This window comes from Pipistrellus kuhlii, unplaced genomic scaffold (assembly GCF_014108245.1).
Source record: "Pipistrellus kuhlii isolate mPipKuh1 unplaced genomic scaffold, mPipKuh1.p scaffold_m20_p_4, whole genome shotgun sequence".
Taxonomy (NCBI): domain Eukaryota; kingdom Metazoa; phylum Chordata; class Mammalia; order Chiroptera; family Vespertilionidae; genus Pipistrellus; species Pipistrellus kuhlii.
Window position 1 is genome coordinate 69910304 of NW_023425540.1, and position 10650 is coordinate 69920953.

At 36.6% G+C, this 10650-nt stretch overlaps 1 protein-coding gene across 4 annotated transcripts in view; it reads left to right on the forward strand.

Moving 5' to 3' along the window:
• Positions 1-7993, forward strand: part of SLC27A6 (solute carrier family 27 member 6) — a 46681-nt gene extending 38688 nt beyond the window's left edge. For 2 of the 4 annotated variants that reach the window (XM_036410436.2, XM_036410435.2), the window contains 4 exons: positions 169-367; positions 1575-1672; positions 3055-3185; positions 7412-7993. In XM_036410436.2, the coding sequence (XP_036266329.1) occupies positions 169-367; positions 1575-1672; positions 3055-3185; positions 7412-7588 (605 nt within the window). In that variant the 3' untranslated portion in view covers positions 7589-7993. The remainder of the gene's footprint in view (positions 1-168; positions 368-1574; positions 1673-3054; positions 3186-7411) is intronic. The other 2 variants (XM_036410437.2, XM_036410438.2) reach the window with 2 other exon arrangements.
• Positions 7994-10650: the final 2657 nt, after the last annotated feature.

A 10650-nucleotide genomic window follows, 5' to 3' on the forward strand; every position in this document is an offset into this window, starting at 1 on the left:
AAAAGATGTGGTGTTTGTACTCTGAGCACCCAGAGCAAATGATGTTAAGCATAATAAAATAAGTTCAGAGGAAGGGCAGATAGGCAGATAGTTGTGTTGGTCAGATGTAAAGTGGGTGCGGATATTAACCGCTTTAATCAGATCACTGAGGATGCCTTTCTCTCACAGGAGAACCTGGACTTCTCATCTCCCGAGTGACTGAAAAGAACCCCTTCTTTGGCTACGTTGGGAATAAAAAGCACACGGAGAAGAAATTGCTATGTGATGTTTTCAAGAAGGGAGATGTTTACTTTAACACGGGAGATTTAATGGTCCAAGACCACGAGAATTTTCTCTATTTTTGTGACCGTCTTGGAGACACTTTCAGGTATGAGACCTCATGGGTTACCCTGCCTGTTCTGTGACTAGGAACTGTGCGCTGAGCAGGGCTCTGTGGAAGCATTATAGACCGCATGCTCTTTACCTTCAGGGCAGACTCAATCCTGTCTCCCCATTTAAAAATCTACCAGCCTTCTGTTCCTAGATTGAAATATAAGTTAAATTTTGATGTCAATTTTTATAATTATTTTAATGAAACCATTTGGTCCAAATTAGTAAGCTCCTTTTTCTTAGCATATCTAATAGGTACACATATATGAAATCTAAATGGTAGGGTTAAAACCAATTTGGTCATATATGGTCCACTTCTTGACCTCGTGATAAAAATAATGAAACAGCAACATTTCCCTTTCCAGATTTTCTTTCTTAATAGTTAAGATTACTTTAGGCTTATGACATTTTACTTTCCTAATCAATGACGATAGAACAGTGAAGGACAAACAATAGACATACAAAAATTGCTTAAATAAATGAATTATACTTCCTCACTTTCTTATACCAAATTAGGAGCTCACACTATTTAAAATTAAAATTATTTTAAGGCCTGCTGGCGTGATTGAGTAATTGAACATCAACCTCTGAACCTGAAGGTCGTGGTTTGATTCCTGGTCAGGGTGTGTGCTCTATTCCCAGTGTGAGGCGTGTAGGAGGCAAATGATCAATTATTCTCTCTCATCATTGATGCTTCTATCTATCTCTACCTCTCCTTCCTCCCTGAAATCAATTAGCATTTATTTTAATTAGAATAAAATATCTATTCCTATGTACTGAAAGAGCCAAAGGGATTAATCCCTAGAAATCAAAAGGGTTAGGTACAGTAAAAGGCAACTAACTATAGCTTTTCTTTCAGTTTTTTCTATCTATCATTAGAGATAGGGGGCATTTTCTACTCAACTGTTATATTACAAAATAAAAAGGATTATCATGCTTTTCTTTTTATGACATATCATAAAAAAACATTTTTCAGTAAGCAGTTTATACCCCTGAGACATAGATAAAGTAATTTTAACTAAAAAATAGATACTGGTTTTGTTGAGTTATCAACAAATTGGTTCCTTAGAATATGTATTTTGTTTTGAAAACTGCCATTCTTTTTCATTACTAGGTGTTTGCACAGAGACAAGGCACTAAAACTAAAAGTGGGCACCTAGTTCTTCAGATATAGGTGTACTAACTGGCACTTGTGTTTTATTTAGATGGAAAGGAGAAAACATTGCAACCACGGAGGTTGCTGATATTATTGGAATGTTGGATTTCATACAAGAATCAAACGTATATGGTGTGGCAGTGCCAGGTATGAATATATTTTGGGTTTGGGAAGGATTCTCAGAGAGAATTATATGCCAACTTTTTTTAGTTTTGCAATTCAACATTTCTTACTAATTCAACATTTTATATATATATATATTTGATAGTTAACTCAGTCTTGGTATGGCAAATAGTGCCCTAGAGCAAGCTAACCAACTTCATGGCCACATCAGGGGAAAGAAACCCATTGAAATTTTTATGATTTTTGCTTTTTATTTTAGTGTGGGTTGATTTTTTTCCCCATTGAATTTTAATATATCGATATGTGTTTGTTTTTAAGCAGAGCTCAAACATTCTGGTCAGTGACTCACTGCTTTTCAATAGCCTATTATTTTTCTCTTTCAGACTGGAATTTATGCATGCCACTAAACAGAAACGTGTTCTAGTTTAAATGTTTAAGAACACTGACTTGTAGTTAAGTTGAACCTCTTAAAAAATATTTTTAAATTGTTTAGCCTCACTTATCTTTATAAAAATGCATGTGAGGACTGTATCGTCATGGTGGAAATGACAGATAAAAGTGACCAACTTGCTGAAACCGGTTTGGCTCAGTGGATAGAGCGTCGGCCTGCGGACCAAAAGATCCCGGGTTCGATTCCGGTCAAGGGCATGTACCTTGGTTGCTGGTACATCCCCAGTAGGGGGTGTGCAAGAGGCAGCTGATCGATGATTCTCTCATCGATGTTTCTAACTCTCTATCCCTCTCTCTTACTCTCTGTAAAAAAATCAATAAAATATATATTTTTTTAAAAAGTGACCAACTTGAAATCTCAGGACTCCTCGTCACTGTCTTTTTTTTTTTTTTTTTTTTTAACTAATGACAATATTGTCGGGTGGGGTGAGAGTGTGGATAGGGGAGTAGAGGAAGGGTGTTACTCTGAAATGGGTGCTGGAGAAATGCTGCGGGAGACTCCAGTCCCCGGGGAACTCCTATGGGTGGCATGACACGCAGGAAGCCATCTGTGGATGTAGCTAGGACAACACCAGCCTCTGAATAAAGACATGCCCTTTGTTTTTTGCATTGATGCTTATTATGGACATTTCTCTTCTTAATAAATATTTCTTTTTAATATTTTATATTAGTGATGGTAAGATGCAAATTATGGGTCATTGATGGTGTTTCCCATTCCATCTATTTCATTATTGTAGTGCAGATATTTAGGATTAGACTCTGCCCTTCCTTGTTCCTAAATTATTTCTAGGGAATAGATCGTTATGCTCAGGGAAGGACCCACTCATTTATGTTACCGTCGCATTGTCATTGCTGCAATATGTGTAATGTCTCCCTGGACAACAATAGTATGCAGGACTATTTTTAAAATGCACCTAGTACTTGTAAATAGACTCTATTTCATACTTATTTTTCAGGTTGTGAAGGAAAAGCAGGAATGGCCTCTATTACATTAAAACCAAATAAGTCTTTAGACTTGGAAAAAGTTTATGAACAAGTTGTAACGTTTCTACCAGCTTATGCCTGCCCACGATTTTTAAGAATTCAGGTAATTTTACTTATCCATTAAATTTAAAAGCCAGGAATGTAGGAGATTAATTATAAAATAAGATTTTATCTTTTAGCTAATATGTACATTTTATTTATATTGGAGAATTTGAAGAGCGATGAAAAGCCAAATTTGACACTTAATTATAGAAGGGGGAGCGTGATGACATGCGAGGCTGTCTTTGTCTTTGTCCTAGTTGTAGAATTGCTCCCTCCCTGTTGGGTCAAGATCTCAGAGACAGCGGCAACCGAAAACCACATTTTACACATGCCTTCTGAGAACATTTCATGCTATGTGCCCAAAATGGGGTTCCACCAAGCTGACATCAAGGTGTCTATAGGAGGTGTACAGAACCTAAAGGGAATTGGCTTTAAGCAATTTTGCTTTTAATCTTTGTCCTCATTCTGTCCAAAATATCATGTACATGAAATACATATTTATGACAGTTCAGATGACATGGCCCATTGGCCAAGCAATGACTTGGCTATAAGGATTGCCACAAAACCCCTCTGGGATTTTATATTTTGGAGGAATTCTGCATTTATTTGTTTTGAGAAATGGGCTTTTTCTCTTGTCGATAACTAGACTAAAACACAACAAAAATAAAAACACATTTATTCAGCTACTGGGTAATTTTGCTTGCTCATTTCTTCAGCCATTCATCTATTTAATATTATGCTTTAAATTAAATTTTCCAAATCTAGTACTCATCATCTCTCAACGTCCAATCACACAATTTTTCTGGGTACATTTATCATATTGCTGTTATATTTCTAATAGCATGATAGATGGGATCATATTTATTCTTAAAGCATTTGCTAAGCAATCCTTATGGTCCAGTCAGTGCTTGGGCAATGGGACATAACATCGGACCTGTCATAAATACGTCTTTCATTTACATGATATTTTTCTTTTAAGAGCTTTTACATACATTATCTCAGATTATTTTCATATCATCTGAAATACTAAAGGTAAGTAAATATGAAGCAGAAATAACACATTTTTAACTGATTCACATGCAGTTGTAAGAAATAATACAGAAAAGATCCTGTGTACTGTTTACCTGGCTTTCTCCAATGGTAACATGTTTCCAAACTGATATTGACATTGATACAATTTGGCCATCTTTTTAAACTTTTCTGTTTTACTTGTACTAGCGTGCATGTGTGTGCATATGTGTGTGTTGTGTGTTGTGTTGTGTGTTGTGTGTGCGTATGTGTTGTGTGTGTGTTATGTGTGCGTATGTGTTGTGTGTTGTGTGTGCATAGGTTTTGTGTGTGTTGTGTGTGTTGTGTGTGCGTGTGTGTTTGTGTGTGTGTGTGTTGTGTGTGCATATGTGGTGTGTGTGTGTGTGTGTGTGTGTGTGGTGTGGGAGGAAGAAATGTTCCTCTAGCCTCGGTTCTTCCAGTTGGTTTAATAATTAAATTTTCATGAGACAGATTACCAAGAGAAAATAACCAAATTTTATGCATACATACATCTGGGAGCCCCACGTACATGAGAGCCTTAGTGACAGAAAGTTAAGATGAGGTACATGTGGCATTCTGAGCTAAGGATGAGGTAAGGTTCACTGGGGCTTCACAGAGGAGGAAGTCCGTTTCCAAGACAATAAGAAGAGCGGGCATTCAGTAATTAGAAATTTGCCCTGCCATATAGATAGGTCGTAAAATGTTATCTCTGGTGATAACTTATTATGGGCAGACCCCTAATTTAAGTTCTTTAAGGGAGTCGTAAATTTTCTCATGAGTCCTCGGGGTCTCATTTGCCTTCAAAATAATTCACATGCCAAAGTGGCATTCTTTTGGGAGGCTTGTTCTTAACCTCTTCAGTCTTAAGATCCGTACACTTTTATTAGCTGTGTAGCTTTATCAGTGGCCACAGTCAGGATATGAACAATTTCAATACACAAGGATCCTTCCATGTTGTCCTTTTATGACCACACCCAGCTCCCTCCTAACCCTCCCTATCCCACTGGAAGTATAATATTTTAATGAAGTAGAAAGTTGAGAAATCATAATATTTTAAATATTTTCTCCTGGGACTACTTAAATTCATTGTTATTAAACATAAGAAGTATTTTGGCATAGGACTCCTCTAGAAGACTATATCAGTGTTATACAAATTTAGAAAGTATTTTAGCATCATTAAGCAACTAAAAGTATTTGGGCCATGACTGTTATGTTTAATACAGTATTTACTATAGTTAGAATAATGCATGACACTTCGTTGTCAAAATATTTATTTAATAAATGAGTTATGATCTGATATAAACAAAAGTATCTGACAAAAAAAGTATCTTCTAAAAAATGAATAAAACAATTATTTTATTAAAAATCTAGTTAGCACAAATTTTAAAAGAATTCTCTTGCCAATAAATTTATAAGAAAATTTTAAATGTTTTATTATTTAGTATGGCTGGGAGAAATTAAATTGATCCTTTAATTTTGAAACACAAATGTTATAACCTCTCTAGGAAACTATGTGCTAATATGTGATCAGACTATTAGAATTTGCATATATTTTGCCGTAGTAATTTTATTCCCAGAATTTTATCCTTAGGAAGTAATCAAAGATTGAGATGTTTGGTAGGAGAGGGGAGAGAATGCATGAGATCAGGGAAGGAGGTTCAAAGAGAAGTTGAGTCTAGTACTTGTTTAGAAGTATAAATCAACGCCGGGACCGGTTTAGCTCAATGGATAGAGCATCGGCTTGGGGACTGAAGGGACCCGGGTTCGATTCCGGTCAAGGGCATGTACCTTGGTTGCGGGCATATCCCCACTAGGGGGTGTGCAAGAGGCAACTGATCGATGACTCTCTCTCATCGATGTTTCTAACTCTCTATCTCTCTCCCTTCCTCTCTGTACAAAATCAATAAAATATATTTAAAAAAAAAAAAGAAGAAGTATAAATCAAAACAACCAAGTTACTCATAGAACTCCTTACAGACTCTACATGTCACTGATTTAAACAAGGTTGCCTCTCCATGCTGGAAACTGCCAGAGATTCCCTCTTATCTCCTTTAAATCCCTTAAAACGAGCTTTTTAAACTTTCTATATTCGTGGTATCTTTAATGTCTCAGTAATTATTTTATGACACTCTTGGACCAAAAAAAAAAAAACCTAAACATTTGTTTATTCAGCGGTTAGGCCAAAACAAATTGACAAGTATTTGGGTCTAACAAATTAGTTGCCATTTGAAAAAATAATACACATAAAGTGAAATAAAAATACTTTTATCTCATTTTCAAATAACCACAGAAATAAAGATGTGTAAGTTTGGTATTGCACAGCTCTTCAGATTTTGGAATTAGATTGGACTGAACAAGCCCAACCTAATTCCATGTTACATGTTGATTTGGATTTTCTTTTTATCCCACCTCCACTGAAAACTCTGTTTCGCAAAGATATGACATTACTGAAATGAATGTAACACAAACTAACATTAAGGTAGTTGTTTCTAAGTGGTGACTAACAGATGGCACTGGTTCATTTTGAAAATTTAAAATATTCTGTGGAAACCCTAGAAATTCACTGAGGTACCACAATGCACCTCAGTGAATAGCTTGGAAACTCAAGTTTTAGATCATTCTTTACTCCCCCTGGTTGTTATAGTAACCTGCCTTATGGAATAGATATCTATCTTTTACATGCTTTATCTTCCTGTTTAACAGCATTCTCTGTACATAATTATATTGACACTGAATTGAGGAGAAAAACCTATGTGTCTTAGACATATTTATAATCCGTTGTAATCAGTTATTGACTATGTTCATAGTTTTTATATGTTGAACAAAGAGCTAAATCAAGCTAAAGATTTAAATGTTTAGAGGCCAAATTTTTATTTTTTATTTTTTTATTTTTTTAATATATTTTATTGATTTTACACAGAGAGGAATTGAGAGGGACAGAGAGTTAGAAACATCGATGAGAGAGAAACATCGACCAGCTGCCTCTTGCACACCCCGCATGTGCCCGCAACCAGGACTTAACCGGAATCGAACCAGGGACCTTTCAGTCCGCAGGCCGACGCTCTATCCACTGGGCCAAACCGGTCCCGGCTAGAGGCCAAATTTTTAATTTCTAATGTTTTATTAGTAGTAGTAAGTAGAGATGGCCATTGGGTCTGAAAATGTTGTAACTCTTTATAGTCTATATTGTTAAATATGTTACTTTTGTGGTATATATCATATTTAATGATTCCACTAATCCTGGTAACTACTTTATAGGAAAAGATGGAAACAACAGGGACATTCAAACCAAAGAAGTTTCAGTTGGTGCAAGAAGGATTTAGTCCATTGAAAATTTCTGATCCGCTTTACTTCATGGATAACTTGAAAAAAACTTACGTTCCATTGACCAAAGGACTTTATGATCAAATAATGTTAGGTGAGATCAAACTTTAAGATTTCTTTTATGTACAGCGTTTTCAAATGCTTTCTTAGGAGAGGTGAGAGGAGAGTATGTGGTTCTTCAGCATGAAATGGAGGAGAGGATCTGACATTCACTAAGCCCGTGCGGTATTTCCTTATTATGCAATAGCTTTTCTTTAATTAACTTTAATTTGCTTTAATAACAAATTTTAATCATCTTTTTTTACCTATATGGGGAATATGGGGATTCAATGCATAACTAAATATTTGCCTTAATCACAAAACTCTTAATAAATAAGTAGCTACTGTCTAGATACTTACTAAAAATGTACTTTTTAACATTTAAAGTTTCTAGTTTTGAATAATTAGTTAAATTACTCAAATACCTAATTTTTATGTGCCCTGTCCTGTAGTTCAATAAAACCATTTTCATTAATATGTTTTGAGGTTCTGTTCTGATGTTTTGAATGATAAACTCGGTCAAAGGAACCTGACTGACTAAATGCATGCACTCCCATCTTCCTCATCTTAAGCTCACATTAAAATGGTAGAAGAAATATAAAACTTCAAAGCGGGGAAACAGGTAAGTCCAAAGGATTTAGGGATTTTTTGAAGATATATAAATGGGATCAAATTCACAATAAAATCAAATAGAGCTGAAGGAACCACTAATAATACATGGAAAGAATCAACTAGAATAATAGGTATTGACACCAGGATCAGAGGCAGAATGGGCACTGAGCATGCCAGGTTTGTGAGTGGTTAAATGGGAAATGTCCTACAAGGACAGTGTAATTAGCACAGCTGTACTTACCTCAATCCGAAAGCACCAGGCTCCAGGGTTTGCTTCAGCCATGAGAATGACACTTAACAAAGTGAGCTATCTTGCATAGGAGGGGGTTATTTGTTACTTATTTCTTCACAAATCCGTATCACATCTGAGAAGTATATGCAGAGGCCCTAGCATAGGAAAGAATTTGGCATGGTGGGTACACAGCCAGTACTCCAAATGGCTGGAGCGTGGTAAATGCAGAGGAGAAAACACAACTGGAAGATGAACCTGTAGGCACAGTGTTTGGATTTTATTTCAAGAGCAATGAGAAGCAATGGAAATAGTTTAATCATGGAAGAAACACAATTAGAAGGGTTATGCCAAATGTTGTGTGGGAATCTGATCGGGAAATGAGGTTAACATGGAAATAAGAAAACTAATTAGAATTACTCGTTTTGGTTTTATGTGTCATCTTGGGTGGGCTATGGTGTGTCTAGTTGCTTGGGCAAACACTAGTCCAGATGTTGCTGTGAATGTATTGCTGTGAATGTATGTGTATTTCATAGCTTACCCTAGAGATTTCTGACTTGCCAGGCCTTTCAATTGTATGAGCCAATTCCTTTAAAGATAGATAATCTTGTTGATTCTGTTTCTTTGGAGAACCCTGACAGATATGTTGTTATTGTGGTGCAGGCGAGAGATCAAATTGGAGTAGTGGGGGGGAAAACACACAAGTATACAGATCAAGATATAGTCTCTAAGTATAATTGACTAGATTTAATAATAGATTGGATAAGGAGTTAAGAGAAAGGAAGTGAATTACCTCTTAGGTTTCTGTTTAAACAACTAAGTGGGAAGTGATTTTATTTGCTGAAATGAAGGTAACTGGGGAACAATAAGTGTTTGGGTGGTGAGGATGGTGGGAACTAATTCTGCTGTGTCCAGGTTAACATGGAGATAGCCACCGATAGCCACGATAGCCACGTATACACCCAAACGTGTGAATATGGGATGCTAGAGTTCAGTGGGTGGTCTGCGTCAGAGATAAGATGTTGGTGCCACGTAAGTGCGATATTTAGAGTTAAGGAGTTTGAGGAGAACTTCTAGTAGCAGAATAAAAGATGACCCGGGACCAGCCCAGAGAGCCAGTGTGAGAAAAACTACAGTGAGAGCTCAGGGAGGAGTGGAAACAGGAGTAATCAGAGAAGTAGGAAGAGAATGAGCACCATAGGGTCACCGACCCATCAAGGAGGCAGTCAATAGACTATAGAATGATAAGGTCAGAAAGTGTCGCATGGCTTTGTCACAATGGATGTTGTTAGGGACTCAGCCAGAGTAGTTTTTGACTGGTGGGGAGGCAGCAAGAGTAGATCCAGCAGGTTGAAGAGTGAGTGATGGGTGAGCAAGTGGAGATAATTCTTTTATGAAATTTTTCACTAACAAGGACAGAGAAATAAAAATCTTGAGGCAAAAGTGGAGTAACAAGAGAATTTAAATATTTGATTTATATTTTGTTTTACACAAACCATCTTGATATAAGTAAAGTAGCATATAAATAAGACAAGATGAAAAGGTACCTTGGTAAGTCTTGGTTGCATGCGGACTGTCTCTTACCCTGAATAAACACTTTTTACTTTATACATTTCCTGGGGAAACGTTCAGTGTTTCTTTGTGAAGATACAGTAAATATGAATGCATGTTTTCATTTCTGGGCATATTTTAAGCATCTAAAATACTATTCTGTACCTGAAGTGTTCCATCTAAGCATGTATATGGAGAGCTTCCTAATTTTCATAGTGGTTTTTGCTGCATGTATCACTTTATAAGTAGCCTCTTATTAATGCAATCTTGGATTGTTTCCAATATTGTGTTACTACAGATAGCGCCCAAATCCGTGGCCTTGTAAATATTTCTTCTGGTGACTGTCCAGGTGCAGCAATTGAATAACTTCCCAGAAATGAGATGGCTGGGCCTGTTTCGGTGATGTAGATAGATATAGCTAAACTGGTCCCTGTGGGTTACATAATTTTACATTCTTAGCAGCAGTATGTGAGGGCCTGTTTCCCCATTCCCTTGCCAACTGTTGTGAAACCTGAATCTTGCCAATCTGATAAGTGAAAACAGAGGCTAAGTGTACTTTTAGTATGTGTTTCTCTTATCTATACATATAATCTATACATATAAAGAGGTAATATGCTAATATGTCCGTGATAGTGTCCCCATAACAACCAATTTGCATATTGATGGGCACACAGCAGGGGGCAGGGGGCCCGAACCCAGTTCCCTGGAGTCTGAGGTCAGTGCCTGACGGGAGCCCCCAACT